Source organism: Lepus europaeus, chromosome 18 (assembly GCF_033115175.1).
Source record: "Lepus europaeus isolate LE1 chromosome 18, mLepTim1.pri, whole genome shotgun sequence".
Taxonomy (NCBI): Eukaryota; Metazoa; Chordata; class Mammalia; order Lagomorpha; family Leporidae; genus Lepus; species Lepus europaeus.
Window position 1 is genome coordinate 21,211,489 of NC_084844.1, and position 19,057 is coordinate 21,230,545.

At 46.1% G+C, this 19,057-nt stretch overlaps 1 protein-coding gene across 1 annotated transcript; it reads right to left on the reverse strand.

Moving 5' to 3' along the window:
* Window positions 1-11,391: 11,391 nt before the first annotated feature.
* On the reverse strand, window positions 11,392-11,832 carry LOC133776606 (keratin-associated protein 9-2-like). Its single transcript, XM_062215685.1, has one exon. The coding sequence runs from the start codon at window positions 11,830-11,832 to the stop codon at window positions 11,392-11,394; it is 441 nt and encodes a 146-aa protein (XP_062071669.1).
* Between the last annotated feature and the right edge of the window lie 7,225 nt (window positions 11,833-19,057).

The window sequence follows — 19,057 nt, forward strand, 5'->3', positions numbered from 1 at the left end:
TCCTAACATTCATGGTCATCTCATCAAAGAAGCAAGATGGGATTGGAGTGGAGCCAATGGCATTGGCAGATTAAGTTTGCATGCCCCCACCCTTACTACATCTTAGTTCACTGTGCTTGGACCGATCTCCGTCTGTCAAAACCTGCACCTGCGTGCCTGGTGGCTGTTTGGTTGTGACTGCAAAAAGTCATGATGCTTGTGCCACATGGAACAAAACAATCAGCCAGGGATTCTGGGCAGAGACTTCTAGACTCCAGTGCCCTCTTTCCTGCAGCTGGGTGGTTCTAAAGTGTGTGTCGTCATTTCTGATGATTTTCCCTCAGAGTTAAGCCTTAGTTAGTCTTACTATGGTCTTAATAGTGTAGCCTGCTTTGTTTTATCCCCTGCCCCCATTCCCTACCAGTGTGATTTTTTTTTTCCAACACACTATCCTCACTTGAGCCTTTTTCTCAGCATCTGTTCTGCGAGAAGCCAAGCTCTGACATCACGATAGCGCCCTTAGCCTCCATGTCTATCTTTAAAATGGAGACATGAATACCTACTTTGAAAGCTTCCTCAGAAAATAATAGATAATATATGTAAGATAAGATAAAGGATAATGTATATAATGTATATAAAGCATTGAGTCAATATCTGTTCAATCATAGGCAATCTGTAACGTTCTTTTTTCCCAATTCCTAAGGTGATTTTAATGTTTAAGGTACAAATAAATTTATAATAAACTAGATGGAGCCGGTGCCATGGCTCACTTGGTTGATCCTCCACCTGTGGTGCCAGCATCTCATATGGGCACTGGGTTCTAGCCCCGGTTGCTCCTCTTCCAGGCTAGCTCTATGCTGTGGCCCGGGAGTGCAGTGGAGGATGGCCCAGTGCTTGGGCCCTACACCCACATGGGAGACCAGGAGGAAGCTCCTGGCTTCGGATCGGTGCAGTGCTGACCGTGGCGGCCATTTAGGGAGTGAACCAACAGAAGGAAGACCTTCCTCTTTGTCTCGCTCTCTCTCACTGTCTATAACTCTACCTGTCCGCAAAAAAAAAAACAAACAAAAAAAAAAACAAAAAACAAAACCCAGATCAACGAAGTTATTTCTGCCCTAGTTTTATGGAGGTATGAGTGACAAATAAAGATTGTATATATTTAAAATGTCCAAGGTATTATTGTAATGTATGTAGTCATTGGGAGACAGCCACCACAGTTGAGTTTATCAACATGTCCATCAGCTCACGTAGTTACGATTTTCTTCTTTTTTTTTTTTTTGTGGTGTAAGCACTAAACATCCACCCTCTTAGCAATTTTTAAGTATATGTCAAAGTGTTTTAAACCATAGTCATCTGATTTAGATTTGCACACCTTAAAATTATTTTGCGTAACTGTGGCTGATCACAGAACTTGTTGTTCTGCGTCTCATGGACTCCAGCATCCACTAAGAACCAGCGATCAGCAGGTCACGCCTCGAGGCAGCATTTTCGGAGCATCCCTGGGACAGGCTCGGAAGTTGGTGTCGGTCCTGGGCGTCGGCACTGTTCACTCCTTGGAGGGATTTCTGCCACCCTCAGCCTGGTAGAAGATTCCAAGGAGTAACCCAGGTGCCAAGTTGTCCCGTTCCTCTCAGAGCCAGTCTGAAACCTCAGGCTGCACCAGTTGTCCCCTCAGAAGCACCCGTCCTCTGTCTCTCACGACACCTCTCCTTCCCAACAGTCTTCGGCTCTCCTTGGACACACATCGTCTGTCCCTTCAGGTGCTCCCTGTTTGCCACACAAACCCAGAGGCCACATTGCTCAGACAGCAGGTTGTTCAAAGTCGCAAGTGCCCAAGGCATACTTCCGGAATCCCGACTTTGTCCCTGCTTAATTTTCTTAACAACAGATGACCAGGGGGACAAATTCCCTTAGCATGGCATAACTTCCAGTCTGTGCTTACAGGGAATTGCTGGATTCCTTTTCACTCTGCCAGTGGGGAACTCAAGAGACAGCGTGGAAGGGGCTCTGATTTACATGATACCAAGAACAAATCCATTAGATCAGCCTCTCTCTCTCTCTCTCTCTCTCCCTCTCTCTCAGATACATGGACTCTCAGAACTTCCTGATGCAGATGAAGTGCATGAGTGGCTGCTCAGAGGCTGAGACGAGGATCCCCGCATTCACAAGAGCTGTGGACGGCAGCCCCTGCTGTCCTAACAGGTAGCTGCCGCTCACCAGCGTGTGGGACTCTGCTCCAAGAATGTTGGAATGGAAATGTTACCTGCGTGTTCAAGGATTATTCCTTCCATTGTTAAACTCCAGTGCTACCTCCTGGAGCCGAGTCCTAACATTGCGCTACTTCTCGTGAGATAGAAATGTCAGCCTTGTGCAGGCAGAGAGGACGGAGTCTTCGCTCTCAGTCTGCCCATCAGTGGCTACAGGGATCACACAATGAAATTTTCTCATCTGAGAAGTGCGGTAGTGATCTGTGGGCTCAGGACGGATGACGCATGTAGTGTGCACTATGCATGCAAATCCCATGGCAGGAGTTCCACGCCTTCCAAGAAAACACAGTCCGGGATGAATAGTTGCTCAGAATTTATTCAAAGAACATTTAGGTAAGAACCCCTGCTACTAGGCGATGACTCAAAGTGATGATCAAAAGAAAAAGTCAGCATACAGGGAACAGGTGTACATGGGAAAATTAAATATGCTTATGAAAGCATTGCTCAGTTACAGAAATCTACGTGGAGAGCATGAGGCTTTGTTCTGCCAGGTTACTTAGAGGAAGAGAGGGAAGATCTTGACTCAAGAGCCCATACGGAGATCCTAAGTCCAAACTGAGGACTTGCACAGGTGCTACTTGGACCACAGGGCCTAACAAGGGGATCAGGGGGATCCCTGGGAGCTAATTTATCAGGTTTAGACAAACAGACAAGTAACAGAAACTTCGGTCAGAGCATGCTGGGGTTCAGCAAAGTTTGGAGGTGAATTTGTCCCTGAAGGGTGAATGAATTCAGTTGGGAGAAGGTTGTTGTGTGATGAGGATGCTTCTTCAGAGGGTCGATCAGCAGGACGGGTGGCAGCAGGGCTGGCAGCAGCTGGGCTCACAGCAGGACGGGCGGCAGCAGGGCTGGCAGCAGCTGGGCAGGCAGACACAGGTGGGGTGGTAGCAGGTTCTGGTGCAGTAGACGGGCGTGCAGCTGCCGGACTGGCCGCAGGGGTCGCTGCAGCAGCTGGGGCGGCAGCAGGACTGGCAGCAGCTGGGCTGGCAGCAGCTGGCCACGCAGCAGCGGGGCTGGCAGCAGGGGGTGCGGCGGCAGCTGGTCACACAGCTGGGCTGGAAGGTGGTCCTGCAGCAGCTGGTCTGGCAGCAGGTGGGGCGGCAGCAGCTGGGCTGGCAGCAGGGGGCGCTGCAGCAGCTGGACACGCAGGCTGGCTTCCAGCAGGTGGTCCTGCAGTGGGTGGTGCTGTAGCAGGGGGGCGGGCAGCAGGGGGAGCAGCAGGAGTTGGTCATGGTGTTGGTGGGGAGGGTGGGCTTACTTCACAGGTGAGTTTCCCAGGTACTGAGAACTTCAGTTCTGGGGCTTTTATACCCTGGACCTCCCGAGCAGGGGCCAATGAGCAGCATTTGTCCTTGTTGTTGTTTACATTAATTTTCCGTGATCAGATTGGTATTGTTAAGGAGGAAGTTGCTCTCTAGATGTTATGGCCCTTTTGAAAGTAAGTGTTTAATTTGTCTCTTAATTGAGAATACGTCATAGAAACTTCCTTTTAGATGAAAGGAAGGTGGCCTCATCGTCAGCATTGTTCCTGCTTTGATCATCGTCTGGGCACGTGGTGGTTCTACTGGACTGCGAGGGTCAGGGAGCTCTCGCTGCCTCCCTTACTCCTTTGGTTGTGTGTGGGCAGGGAAGGGCTCAGTGACACACGGAGCACCTGGATTCCACTCTGCTCTCCCACAAGGCTAGCCCAGGTGCCTGTCTCTGTACAACCTGGGCGACCTGTGGGTGCCATACCAAAGATACCTGGGGAGAGCATGTTTGTCACGCTGTGTTGCACATGGCTGTGAGGAACCCCAGCGGTGGCAGAGCGGAAGCACCCACTGGGGTGTAGTCAAGCCTCCTTCTAGGGACCAGTAGTCTCCCCTACCTGAAGGGCTTCATCTGTGTGGCACATGGCCTGACAGCTGGGGAGGCTCAGGGCTTCCTCCAGGTAGCTGTAGCCTTAACCTGTGTCTCCCATGGCTGTGTCTCTCATATTCTTTCTTCGCTCCCTTTTAATGAAAGAATTAGTTTAGAGGAGATGACCCTTGAGGCATCTGGGATTTCTAAATGTTCCAGTTTCTTTTGAGTTAAACACTCACTTTAATCTTATTTGTAAGGATGAATTTTATTTAGGAATAGATTTAAATTTATAAAATAAAAATTGTGAGGTCGTGCACAAAAAGTTCCCGTACTCCCCTCACCCCACCTCCCGGTTACTGATGTCTCCCATTAGTGCATTTGTCACAGTTAGTGCACTGTTAGTTCACTCTTAGTGAATGGTGCACAGCTTCCATTACTTTTTAATCCAAACTCCACTTATTCCTTCTACCCTCCTGGCCCCTAAAGCCCTCAAATTATTAACTCCTGACCTGCTGGATAATTACAAATCAAATCAGGTCCTAATCCTTTCAGATCATAACCCTTCACTCATCCTCTAATGCAGATAATCAGTCTATTGATTTGCAATACTGTTGGTCTGTTTTGATTGCTTTTAAACAATAGATAGTTAAAACACCATGGAGCTGAACTGGCTACTTTATCTTCACATGATTATCGAGATATTAATCCTGTAGTTCATTCATTCCCACTGCTATATAATCCTCCACTGAATGAATATGACACAATTGATTTTTTCACTCTACTGCTAATATACACAAAGGTTGTTTCTAGTTTGACGCTGTTGAACTATTAAAAATGGTTCTCCTCTGAACATTTTGGTAGAGGTATTTTAGTAAACATATATAACTATTTCTGTGTGCTAAATTCTACCAGGGAGTAGAATTGCTCATCAATTTTTATTCTGTTCTCCATAAAAGTCTTGCTCATCTTTCATTAGATTTCCCCCCAGGCATTTTATTTGTTTATGTTACAAGTGTATTGTAATTAAAGTACTTAATTTTTAACTGGTATATGAAAAAATTCATTCATGTATGTTAACTTTTATTGACTCCATGGTTATTTCTAATACATTGTTATAAATAGGATTTCCTTAAGGAACTTCCACAGGCACAGCCATGTCATGTCATGTATAAATTATAATAGCTTCATTTATTTTACAGCAGTGTTTTCCTCTGGTATGACCTGAACACAACAGGATGGTGTGGACATCTTTATATATTCTCAATACAACAGGGTGTTTCACAATTAGATGTGATTCTTTTTCTAGTAACTTTTCATCATAGGAGCTAGGGTTTTCCTATTTAATATCTTCAGACATATATATTCACTTACATTCTGTGTTGAAAGCATGCTGAAATTTACAACATGCATTTTCTTATGCATTGAAATGTCATTATTATTGTAGATCTTTTTCAGTTAATATGATTAAAAGCATTAATCAATGTTCCAATGTGGTTCTGATCATATGTATGTGGAACCATGTTTGATTTCTTGGTATCTTGTTTAGGATATATTGCATCCTACAAATTTAACCTGCGGTTCCCATTCAACTTCCTTTATCTTTTCTAAAAAAGCACTCAGCTCTCGATATGTGTGGATTCCCCACTGTCCTGTGACCCAGGTTGGCCCTGAGGTGACTTCCTGTATTGATATTTCGGAAGGTGATTTTATGCTCCATGAAATACACTAAACATACTAGCGCATGGAGAGCAATAGTTCTCTTTTCAACAGACACACTGCAATAGCTCATGGCCCCAGTAGAGCAAAATTGTGCAAAGACATTTTGCTTTAGTTTGGATGGGGCGTGGCTCCCAATGATCCATGTGCTGGAAGCTTGTTCCCAGCGTGGCCGGGTGAAGGTGGAGGGAATTGTATCTGAATGTTTGATTATTCATTTACAATTTTCATCTACTTGTAAGGCAGAATGACAGAGAGATATAGATATGCACAGAGAATCAGAGAGAGAAAGAGAGAGAGAGAGAGAGAGTGCACTTCATCCACTGGTTCACATCCCAAATGCCCAGTCATCAGGGCTGGGACAGGTGGAAGCCAGGCGTCCAGAACTCTGAGAGGGTCCCCTATGTGGATGGCAGGACCCAAGCACCTGAACCACCCTCTGCTGCCTCCCAGGAGGCATCAGCAGGAAGCTGGATGGAAAGCAGAGCAATCGATTCCAACCGGCACTGCGTAAGGGATGAGGGCATCTCAGCATGGCTGACCCACAGCACCACAATGAACTCTCCCAGAAGAAGCCTTCCGATGCCCAGGCCTACTGGGAAGTAATCAGGTCCTGGGTTCCATGCTCATGACAGTCATCTGTCTCTAGGGAGTGGGCCAGGTCTTGGGGGACTGCATTAGTTCCCACGAGAGCAGGTTGTTATAAACCAGCAAGGGTTTCTTGGCTTGGGCTCCTGCTTCCCCTCTTGCGTGCAGTCCTTTGCACACAACTGCTTCCCTTTCCATTCCTCTGCCATGGTGACGCGGCCACCAGGATCATGAGCCGGTAAACCGTTTCCTTTATAAACCACCCAGTCTCAGGTGTTCTGTTACAGCAGCAGAGAATGGACTGAATCACAGAATAACTTCAAGGCTGATTTACTCTTGCCTGACTGCTTTTTTTGAAGAATGGAAGTGTGCTTCTTCCATGAGAGCTGGGTGGTTAGCCCCAGAAGTTTAGGTCAAGGAGAGGCACAGGTGCAAAGGTTGGCAGTGCCCTGCCAAGCCCCACGTAGCAAAGAGGGGCATTGGAACCTGAAGTCTTCCTGTCCCATAGGCAAGGCATGGTTTTGACATGAATGTGTGGAATTACGCTGAACATCCTATTGTTCTAACTTCTGATTATTTGCTTAGAAAATAACCTTTTCGGGCTGGCCCTGTGGCATAGCCGGTAAGGCTGCCACCAGTGGTGCTGGCATCCCATATGGGCACCAGTTCAAGTCCCAGCTGCTCCACTTCCAATCCAGCATTCTGCTATGGCATGGGAAAGCACCCGTGTGTGATACCTGGAACAAGCTCCTGGCTCCTGGCTTCAGATCAGCTCAGCTCTGGCTATTGTGGCCATTTGGGAAGTGAACCAGTGGATGGAAGACTTCTCTCTCTCACTCTCTCTGCCTCTCTGTTAGCCCTGCCTTTCAAATAAATAAATACATCTTTTTAAAAAAGAGAAAGAAATAAACTCCTTGCTATTATTTGGCTTTCCTTTTATGTATTTGTGCATAGAAAAATAATTTGTTAAGAAGAGTATGAGAAATTCACTTATGACACTTGATATTGTGATTAATAAGTAGGCATATTTGTTTTATGGGGATGCATACATTTGTTATGTCCCCAAAGGAGTTCATCTTTTTTGAGGCAAAAAAGATAGGATTTTTGAGTCTGCAAGATGCTGGTCCACGATCTATATTTTTAAAAAATATTATTTCTTCTGGTGACACTGGCATCCCCTTTGGGTGTTGGCTCAAGTCTTGGCTGCTCCACTTCTGATCCAGCTTCCTGATAATGCACCTGGGAAAGCAGAGGAAGATGGCTCAAGTGCTTGGGCCCCTGCACTCGTGGGAGACCTGGGAGAAGCTCTTGGCTCCCGGTCTGGCTTTGGTCTATTGTAGCCCTGGCTGTTGAAGCCATTTGGGAAGTGAACTAGCAGGTGGGAGATCTCTCTCTCCCTCTCTCTCTGTAATTCTGCCTTTGAAACAAATAAAATAAATCTTATAGAAATATTTCTTTGAGTGCTTGTAGACTTCAGTGAATGACGGTAGTATTAGCAGTTAGCCCGTGGTGCTGGTTGAGCAAGACAGTGGCAGAGATTCGGTGACGCAAGATGCCATTAGGCACCCTGTTACAGGTCATTCACTGGGGAGGAAAATTCACGATACAATATCTGATATCTGCCAAGTGTCGTTTAGCTAACAGATACCACTTCCTGCCTGCAGGCGGCCTGTTCTGTTTTGGGACACCGCTGTTCAAGTGAAAGGCTTTGGGAGCACCTGTCTGTTCTGGTCCTTCTTCACGTTGTCATAGTCCCTCCTGCCTTAGGCGCCTTGTCTCCTGACAGCCCTTCCTGTAAAATCACATTTGCAAGGTGGCACAGTAGGTTAAGGCACCACCTACGACGCAGGCATCCCGTATGAGCACCAGGTTGAGTTCTGGCTGCTTCACTTCTGACCCAACTCCCTGCTGATGTGCCTGTGAGAGCAGCAGAGGGCGACCCAAGTGCTCAGGCCCTTGACACCCATGTGGGAGACCCAGTGGAGTTCCTGGCTCCTGGCTTTTGCCTGGAGCAGCCCTGACTATTGTGGGCATTTGGGATGTGAACCAGTGAATGAAAAATCTCTCTCCCCCCACTTCCCCTTTCCTCCCCTCATTCTCCCTCCTTCACTCTTGTCTTTCAAATAAATAATGAATCTTCAAGTAAAATAAAATCAATCACAGCCATTTTCCCCTGGTCTCTAACGTGGCTTCCTGCTCATGGCTGTGCTGGATGTGCCCCATGTCCTTTGGGCTGTGTGCAATTTAAAATGCTCATTCCCGCACATTTCCCAAAGCCTTAGTCATTGCATATTTATTGTTAGGTTCCGAGTAGTTTCTCTAAATATTCTTAAATTATCAGATTCCAATTTGGTGGTGGTGTTTCCAGGAAACAGCAGACTACTGGCCATCATTCCTGAAGACTTGTCTCTGTGCCAGTTTTGCACGGATGCTTCCCTTTTGCACCATGCATGCTCCATACTAAGCTCACTCAGACACGGCACATCTCTGACGTGATCGCCAACCACAGCGCTTTGTTGCAGAAGGAAAAGACAACATGGAAGCCACGGTCACACCGGTGGGTCCTCAATTCTTGTTCTGTTCACTGGCTGTGTGTTTGGGGACAACAGAAAAAAAAATACTTAATACTGCATGAGTAGTTTCGCACATACATTGCTTTGTCTTTCTTTGTGACTATTTCTTTCTTCCCAGCTTCCATGCTGGGAAGGTTAATTTGCAAGTGTTTTGCTTTTTTCCTTTCCCCTTCCCTTTCCTGGGCTGGTCAGTATGCCGGCAGACACCCTCTCCGAGAGACCACAAGTCTCGTATTTTTAAGGGGTAGCTGAGAAAAAAATCTGATTAATCATCTTTATTTCTAAGGAATAGCTTCAGCTTCCTTTCTCTTTCCATAGTCTGGGATTTTTCCTCTTTTGTTTACCTTTGTATCTTTGATTGAACACAAACTATACTATACTCAAATTTATAAATTATCCACCTTCAGATCAAAGCATTAATGAGAAGCAACAGTACATCTGTGGAGAGTGGCAGGGTTGGCTTCCTGCAACGCTGAATGGATGATGTGGCACGGGTGTTTGGTCGGGGGGATTGAGGGTCTAATTAGGATGCCCATGTCCCATTATCGGAGTGCCTGCGTTCAGATCCCACCTCTCTGCTTGACTCCAGATTCCCGGCACTGGCTCCCTCTCACCTAGGCTGCTCTGCTGAATGTGCAGTTTGTCAGCAGCCCACCAGGGTGGCATCCCCCACGGACATGAACCAACCCACACGGAGCAGGGCGACTACCCCAGGCTACACCACACTGGGAAAGGCGGCAATTCATCCTTCCTGGAGTTGATTCGTGTTTTCACGTAACTTTGCCTTCTCAAGTTATGAGAAGTCATGGTATCCACTTGTCCTAACATAGATCGCAAGATCTAGAAATGACTCACCTGACGAAGAAAGTTGGAGTAACCTGTTTGATGTGCATTAAAGGGGTCAACTTAGAGGTGGCTGCAGGGTTGACAGATTGTCATCTGGATGTGTTACATAGCCTGGTCCAATGGCCATTCTGTAATTCATACAGTAGGTCCCACACATATCCACAGTAGGTGGTGTGCATGAGTTCAGAAATCAGTGGGCAGAAGTAGGAGTGACACATTGCAGATTCTATCCCCATGGCAGCAGGCTCTACTGTGTTGAAGCTTTGTTCCCATGAAAGGGACATTACTTTTCCTTTTAAAATTTTTTCTTTATCTTTCTTTATTTATATGGAGAGAGATAGAGATAGATAGAGATAGATAGAGAGAGAGAGAGAGAGAGAGATCTTTCATTCAATGGCTCATTCTATCATAAAGCCTGAAATAGCCAGGGCTGGGCGAGGTCAAAGTCAGCAGCCAGGAACTCAATCTGGGTCACCATATGATCAGTAGGGTTCCAACTGCTCAACCTGCCCCTTCCAGAGTGTACCCTAGCAGGAAGCTGGAATCTGGAAAGGAGCCAGGGCTCCAACCCAGGCAATGGGATATTGAATGCAGGCATCCCGAGTGCCACCTTCATGACCAGGTCAAATGCCCACCCCCGAAAAGAATATCTCTATCGTGGGATATAATCAAGTTACAGCTGTCACCTGGGTCTTTTGGACTCCTCATGGCAGTAAACAAGATGGCAGAGAAAGGAGTTACTGTTCGGTGAGGTATAATTATCAAAGAAGTAGGATGTCTGGAGAATTATATCTGAAACTCAGGAAATTCACCGGAGTGTCTCATGGTTGTGTCTGTGCTAAGAACCAGAGGTGAGGAATGACGGCATTCATGGCCAGGCAAGGGCATGGCAACAGAAGACTCAGATCTCTCCTTGGCTTGAGATGTAAGTGCCTTTGAGCAGGCACAAAAGACTCAATCCTGGATCTAGTCTATCCATTCATAGCTACATGACATTGTACAAGGAAATGTTTTATCTGAAAAAAAAAAATGCTGGCAGTCATTCCTGGTGGGCTCTTAGGAGGTTCCAAATGGCTAATGCATATCTGAATAGTATGCAGTATGCATTTAAGGTTCTATATCAGGAAGTACCATACAATGAAACAAAAACAAAATCTGGGATGAAAGATGCTCTTGAATTTATTAAGAAATACACGGGTAAGAAGCTCTGTTACTCAGGAGATCACACAAAGTGATGATGGAAAGAAGGCAGGATACAAGAAATACAAGTACCTTGAGAAAGTAAGCATGAGTGTGAAGATTGTCAATCAGTTACAGAAATCTATGAGTGAAGATCTTGACTGAAAACTCAGTGGAGACCCAAACTCCAAATTGAGTCTACAGGAAGATGCCATGGGAAGAAGGGAATCAGGACGAGGTAATTAGCGCTCCATGGAGCTGATTCGCAAGATTTGAAACACACAGGGGAGTAACAGAAATGTCAGTGAGAGCATGTTGGCGGTCAGAAAAGCAGGAAATGAGTTTGTTTCTCAAATGGTGAGTCGGTGCCGGGTGATGACCGTGGTCTTTTGAGGATCTGCTCAGCAGCAGGAGGTCCGGCAGCAGCTGGGCTCACAGCAGGACGGGCGGCAGCAGGGCTGGCAGCAGCTGGGCAGGCAGACGCAGGTGGGGTGGTAGCAGGTTCTGGTGCAGTAGACGGGCGTGCAGCTGCCGGACTGGCCGCAGGGGTCGCTGCAGCAGCTGGGGCGGCAGCAGGACTGGCAGCAGCTGGGCTGGCAGCAGCTGGCCACGCAGCAGCTGGGCTGGCAGCAGGGGGTGCAGCGGCAGCTGGTCACACAGCTGGGCTGGAAGGTGGTCCTGCAGCAGCTGGTCTGGCAGCAGCTGGGCTGGCAGCAGCTGGGCTGGCAGCAGGGGGCGCTGCAGCAGCTGGACACGCAGGCTGGCTTCCAGCAGGTGGTCCTGCAGTGGGTGGTGCTGTAGCAGGGGGGCGGGCAGCAGGGGGAGCAGCAGGAGTTGGTCATGGTGTTGGTGGGGAGGGTGGGCTTCTCTTCACAGGTGAGTTTCCCAGAATATGATGGTGCTCTCTGCTCTGGGCCTTTTATACCCTGGGCTGCCAATGTTGGGACCAATAAGAAGACCTTTTCCTTGTATTTTGTTGTTTTCATAGTCACTGAGGCACTGTTAAGACAGAAATTGTTCAATTATCATTTTGGAGTTTCTGAAAATTAGTGTTCTAGTCTTTTTCTTAATTGGGTGTACTATTTCAGAACTTTTCCTGGAATGAGAAAGACAGGGGTCATCATTAGCATAATTTCCTCTCATGTGATCACATCTGGTCATGGGAAGCTCCCATGGGTTGGAGGTGGGTCGGGATAGTTGTTGCACCTAGAGCTTTTCCCTGCAGCTGTGCTTAGGCTGGGAATTGCCATTACAGTTTGGATTCTGTTGAATTTGTTCTCTGACGAATTGAAACTTTGCTTGTGCCCAAGACTGATCCCCTAGAAAAGACTGATTGAAGGCTGCAGCCGGTTATCTGTATCTGTGGCAATCTACTCTTCACGTTGTTCAGCTCCATCAGGGATACTTGTAGCATGGATGTTTGGTCCTGCAGTTAAGACACGTGTGCCCCACATTCCAGTACCTGGGTTTGATTCCTGGCTTGGGCTCCTGACTCCAGCTTCCTGGTGATGCAGAAGTAATGGGGTTCCTACCATCCATGTGGGAATGAGTTCTTGGCTCCTGCCTTTGGCTCTGGCTCAGCCCTGGCTGTTGCAGGCATTTGGGAAGTGAACCAGGAGACATGAGCTCTCTGTCTCCCTCTCTTGTCTCTTTGTCTCTATCTCTGTGTGTGCACATGCTACTTAAATAAATCAATATTTTTAAAAAGATAACTTGGGTAGGAGTTGTTTTATTCTCATATGCAAGTCAGCACCAAAGCAAGAGGACAGAGGCAGAGGCAGGACTGGATTCTGAAAGCATTGCCGCATTGCTGTCCACTCTGCTACACAGCTGGCTCAGCGGCCTCAGGTGGGTATCCCAGCTTGTACCTACTCACATGTGGAAATAGCTTTGGTGATACTCCAGATATTCCTGAACCTGTACATTTAGATAGTTCAATACATGGGGGGAATTGGCCATAATTTCTCATTTTTTTCTTTCTTGTGTATATGTGTAGGAGTTATAGGGACAATGTATAGCTAAAATGTATAGGAAAAAAGCACACAACAGTGCTTCAATTTTTCGCTACCAGCAGCACCTCCTGAGGACTCTAATATTATGAGCTGCCGTATTCTGCTGGTATGGATTCACACTTTAAACTTGCATTGTTGCTGATTAGTGCATAGTAGACACCTGTTGCTCTTTTTCCTTTTCTTTGAGGTGCCTATTCCAGTATTCTACCTATATTTTTTCTTGAGTGTCTATTTCTCTTCAATTTTATAGATTTTTGATATCAGTTTTGGATATATGATCAATAAATCTATACATCATCTATCTGTATAGGTTTATTATATACATAGTTATTGTTAGGTATTTCTGTAATGTATATTTTTCTATCTACCTATCAGTTATATATGTTACAAATATTTTATTTTATTCTGTGTTATCTTGCCTTTCCATTCTCTTAATGTTATATTTTCTTAAGTAATTTTTAATATATTTATTTATTTAGAGATAGAGTTACAGAGAGAGAGAGACAGAGAGTAAGGTCTTCCATCCACTGGTTCACCCCCCAAATGGTCTCAATGGCCAGAGCTGGATCTGAAGCCAGGAGCCAAGAGCTTCTTCTGGGTCTCCCATGTGGGTGCAGAGCCCCAGACACCTGAGCCATCTTTCACTGCTTTCCCAGGCCCTAAGCACAGAGCTGGATTGGAGGAGGAGCAGCTGGGAGAAGAACCAGTCTCCACATGGGATGCCAGCACCGCAGGCGGAGGCTTAGTCTGCTATGCCACAGCACCAGCCCCAGTAAATTCTTACTTTGAGTATTTAATACAGTCAATGTCCTGTGACTCCACCATTCCTTAATTTGATATATTGAGTCTTGTTGAACAAACCTGTAACTAGTCCAATATTATGAAGATGTTCTCCAATTTCTTCTAAACACTGTATTATCTTTACATCTCAAATACGGCTGTAGTTGCTTTTATATAGTTGTGGGTGTGGGTGTGGGTGGATGGGTGTGGGTGTGGGTAGACAGCGCTAATGACAAGAGCAGGATTCTGATGCATTTGTCCTGCAATGAATGAAATCCCCCGTACACCTGGGTGTGAGCCTTATTTTCTTATTTCTTTGCAAGCCACATTTTTTTTTGGTTGAAAACTAGCCATCGAAAACAATATAATGTGACACATCCAGAAATCGGACTCTTCCCTGGGGTTTGCAGATATCTGTCTGTTTAGTGACTTTTCTCAACTAAGCCTGGTAAGTCTCGATTCTTTGTCATGTGTGGTCCCTAAAATCCCTGCTTGGTCAGCTAATGATTAGTTGGAGACTTTATTAAAACTGCTTAACCAATCCATCTTCCAGCACTGTGGAGGGGCTCTGAGCGGGGTGTGTGTGTGTGTGTGTGTGTGTGTGTGTGATGCCCTCAACCTGCAGCCACACAGTTGTCAGCTCCGCCCCAGCTTGTGTATATCTTCAGGGCTCAAAGGAGACAGCGCAGTCGTCTGGGATATTCCTTCAGGATGTCCACGTGACTTCCAAGTGCATGGCCCCCTGACTTCCAGGAATGTGTCAGAGCTCCTTAACCTCATTCTGCAGCTTTTCCTTTTCAGGTTTTGGTTTAGCTTATCGTTTCTCCACCTGCATCCACTCCCACTGGGCGGCTGTGATGTGAAACAGTCGCCTCTGATTGTTTACACAAACAATGCCAGGAAAAAGGCTTCTCACACTTAGTCATCTCTGAGTCAGCTCCAACACAGGTAGCTTTGCAAGAGAGTTGCAGGAAAACCACCAGGTAGGACAGATAAGGACAGTTCTTAAGGAGTGCGCTTAGAGGGAGCTCACCCTGCCCTGCCCTCCCTGGCCGCTGTGAGGCTGCTGTTTGCCGAATGTTTCAAACCTTTGATCAAGTCCCAAGTTTTCAAAAAGCTGATTCTGATCATTTTAACCAGTGTTCTCATTGCTTTCATGGAGGAGACAATGTTTGGAAGTCCTTACCATTCTCAGTCATGCCAACTCTATTTTTAAAGAACTTTAAAAAAAAAAAAGTCAGAATAAAAGCTTCCATTCAATTCTACTCTTTTAAATCATACAAAAGTGTATTTAAAGACTTAGGAAACTTTATGTGCATGTAAATTAAGATAAACAAATATTTTGTCTATTCGCTCTCTTTTTTTTAAATATTTATTTATTTATTTGAATGTCAGAGTTACATAGAGAGAGAGAGAGAGAGGCAGAGAAAGAGAGATCTTCCATTCACTGGTTCACTTCCCAGTTGGCCTCAATGGCCAGAGCTGTGCCGATCCGAAGGCAGGAGCCAGGAGCTTCTTCAGAGTCTCCCACGTGGGTGCAGAGGCCCAAGGACTTGGGCCATCTTCTACTGCTTTCCCAGGCCATAGCAGAGAGCTGGATCAGAAGTGGAGAAGCCGGGGCTTGAACCAGCGCCCATATGGGATGCTGGTGCTTCAGGCCAGGGCTTTACCTGCTATGCCACAGTGCTGGCTCCTGTCTTTTCTCTTCTATTAGGTGATAAATTGCATCAAATGACTTTCAAAGATTAAAATAATCTACTCTGTGTTGCTGTTAGAGATCATGGAAACTGGCTTAGTTTAATTACTTTCTGTAGATAGGATTGTCCATGTCAATATTTGGTTTAGGAAGTTTGTATCCCCGTAGTTTTCATGAATGTATTTTCTTCTCAAACTCCATTCTTGACATAGCTTGTCAAGTTTGGTATCAAAAATAAACTGGAACCATAAGAAAAGTTGGACATTATTTTTTCTTTTTATAGTGTTTATAAAAGTGTTTAAGATTTTATGGTGTATTCCTGAATATTTTGTGTTTGATAAAAGCACACTAGTGGAAGCAACCGGTGCTTGTATGATGTGTACCTGTGAGGGCAGGCAGTGGAAAAGAGAATCACATTTAGAATATTGACTACATTGCACAAGTTTATATAAAAGTCTTAAGATTTTCTGCTTCTCAGGTGAGTTCTGTTAAGTTTTTGTCCTAGGAAATTAAATTACCTATTTTGTATATGTTCAAAATTTTTTGGCATAAAATTTTTTTAAAGATTGCAAATGAAAATTTAATCATGTTATCCTTCCATAAGATGCTCAATGGTTTCTATTATTTTATTTTATTTAAAAAATTATATAAGAGGAACAAATTTCATGTATTTTGTATGCACAGTTTTAAGAGTATGATGATGCTTCCTTCCTGTCTCCTGTCTCCCACCTCCTTCCTTTCTTATCTTTCTTTTAATTTTTACAATAACATACTTTGAATTTACTTTATAATCCTGTGCTTCACACTCCACTCAATAAAGGATTCCGCGGGCATAAACTTTTCATAACCGCCTGTTATGTTTTTGACACTTTAGAATCTATAGTCACAATTTCACACGTGATACCAGTTATGGCTCCTATTCTCTCTGCTTCTTGAATCACGTCATCGGGGTTTACTTACTTTATTGTTTTATTTTTATAGAATCAGCTCTAATCAAAAGCAGTGCAGCAGTAAGAGTGACTTATGGAGAATTAACTCTGGACAGACGGAACCCTCCAAATTTGGTAAAGAAGGTTGCTCACCTACACTCGTGAGTCCGTGACACCAAAGCCTGCCCAGCGGTTGTCCAGCTACCCTGAAGTCTGAATTCAGAAGCTCAGAGTTAGGCATATTAAAGGTTATTTTCCTACTAAATTCCATCTACTCCGAGCCTTCTATGTATTTTCCTCCTGCGTGGGCTCCCTTGTGACCACACTGTCAGAGCAGCAGTTTTTGCCTGGTTTCCACTTGCGAACCATCTTCGCTCCCTGTGCTTATTCAGAGGAAGTCAGATTTGTGTCCTGCCTCCCCCGGCATAGAACACGTCTTCCCCCGTGCGTGGCATGCGCCGGCATGGCTGTCACGGACCTCAGGGTTACTTGGCCCCCAAGTTCCTTTTTACTGATTTGCCAACCGCATGTTCTCTCTCTTGTTACAATCAAACCTGGAGTAGTTTCCTAGATGCTTAAGATCTTCCTATGTGCTGTTCCAACAGAGTGCAGTGCCCATGAACGACACAGTGTGTTCACTCCTGCCGCCTCTTGTCCCTCTCCTCCATCCCAAGGGCTGCTTTGAGGTCACAGCACCTGTCTTCTGCAGTGACAACCCTCCATTGTGGCCTCCCAATCCATCGCACCATAAGCTCCACGTGTTCTCCAAGGCAGACGGGACAGACGAGGGCGTAAGGATCTGGGGCCTGGGACTCTGAATCTGCTAAAAATTCACCTACATGTTCTTCCACTCAGCAGCAAGAGTTCATGAGCAAATTGTGTAACATAAGCAAGCCATCTTCTAGTTAGTTTCTTTGATAACATTTTGGCTTCCCTCTATCTCATACAAGCTGGTTTTGTTAGTAGTGGATCTTTGGGGTTCATCTGGAAGATGTCTCTCTAATTTCTTCTCTCCAGCATCCCACCATAAGGCCAAGTCTGGTTTATCTTCTTCCCTTCTATGAGCATATATTTTCTTTTTATGTTCTTTCTCAGCAAAGCTAATATGGACTGGTACCTTGGGATCCTGTTTCCCATTCTATCCCTTGCACAACAACCACAGTGACTTCAACACTACCTAGTTGTTGAAGAAGACGGCTTTTGAAGCTACAGATTGTAAACTCTTAGTCTCTCTCTCTCGCTCGCTTGCTCTCTCTCTCCCACCTCCCCCCACCCCCATCATGAGACACAAGTGAAGACATCCAGCCACTCATTTTGATGTGCAGGACTTTGTAGTCCAGAGCAGCCACTTTGATCTCCTCCGGTGCCTCACACATAAGGCATGTGAGTGGGAACAGATTGGTTCTGAGGAGCCTACCAAGCTCTTTACAGGCTGTGCGGCTGTGCAGGTTGGTGCACGTCCCATGACGTCCTGGAGAGCCGTGCACCCCTGCTCTAAAGCAGGTGCAGGAAGATGGCCTTCCCAGGCCTGTTTGAGAGTGAGGTGCTGCATGCGACACACAGAACTCAGTGCCTACCAGGTACACAGTGAACGCTGACAAATAACCCGGTGCCAGGGCTCAGAGGTTGGATCAGCTGACAAACTCTTCAGAGGCCGCCAGCACCACAGGGCTCCCACCTGACCAGGGGATGCCCTGCTAATCCCAGAAGCCTCAGCGGCCCGCACAAGTCCACGTGCTACCGTGTGTGAGTTCAGCATTGAGTCCTTCAGAACATCCACACCCCATCTCTCACTGTCACACTTATATCCACGGTGGCCTCTGGTGGCGGGCAGCTCCCTCTCATTTCCCCATCCCCTGTGCACAGACAGATAGCCCACGTGTCCCACCAGAGGAGTTGCGGCCAGGCAAAGCACACGTCTCCCCAGTGCTCCTTTTGGCCACTTGCAGTGACATGGAAAGCAGCACGAAGCTAAAACAAGAAGAGTGACGTAGCGGGCCAGGTGGCATTGAGCACATCATTCTTCTCATCACAGGCTGCCAAAGGTGCTCTTGGCTGTGACCCTCTTTTGTGGTTATCGTGAGGCTGGGGAGGGTTTGCAGAAGTGAGAAAGAGGAGGGAGTGAAGCTCTTAGGGAAGAAACAGTAAAGAAACAAAAACAAAATTCAGGGAAACACTTGCAGGTTTATTAGGAAAATAAAAGGTGGGGGGAGACTTTGTAACTAGGAAGACGGTTTAAAGTGGACACAGAGGGACAAGAAGAGGCCCCAGGGAGAAGCAAGAAGCACTACCTCGAGGAGACGTTTCTGTCTCAACACTGAGGAGAGTCATGGTGAAAAGCTGCTGGATTTTGATTTCTTGCTTGTGGTTTCAGGTGGCTCACGGGGAAAGGGTGGAGATTATTTTTCTACATCTAAGAATGTGACTCAAACTCAAGAATAGATCAAGTGGACCAGGAGCTGGAGAACCGATCAACACAGAAAGAAAAGCAAAGCAGATGCAAAAGGCTGTGCCTCATCAAACTGACTCGCAAGACTCATTAGAAGAAGACAACCAAGACAGAGCTGGATGACAAGAGAGCCAGGCGCGTGACTTGTGTGACAGGCACAGGGTTGGTTCTCAGAAGGCTGGGCTGTGGCAGGTGGTAGGA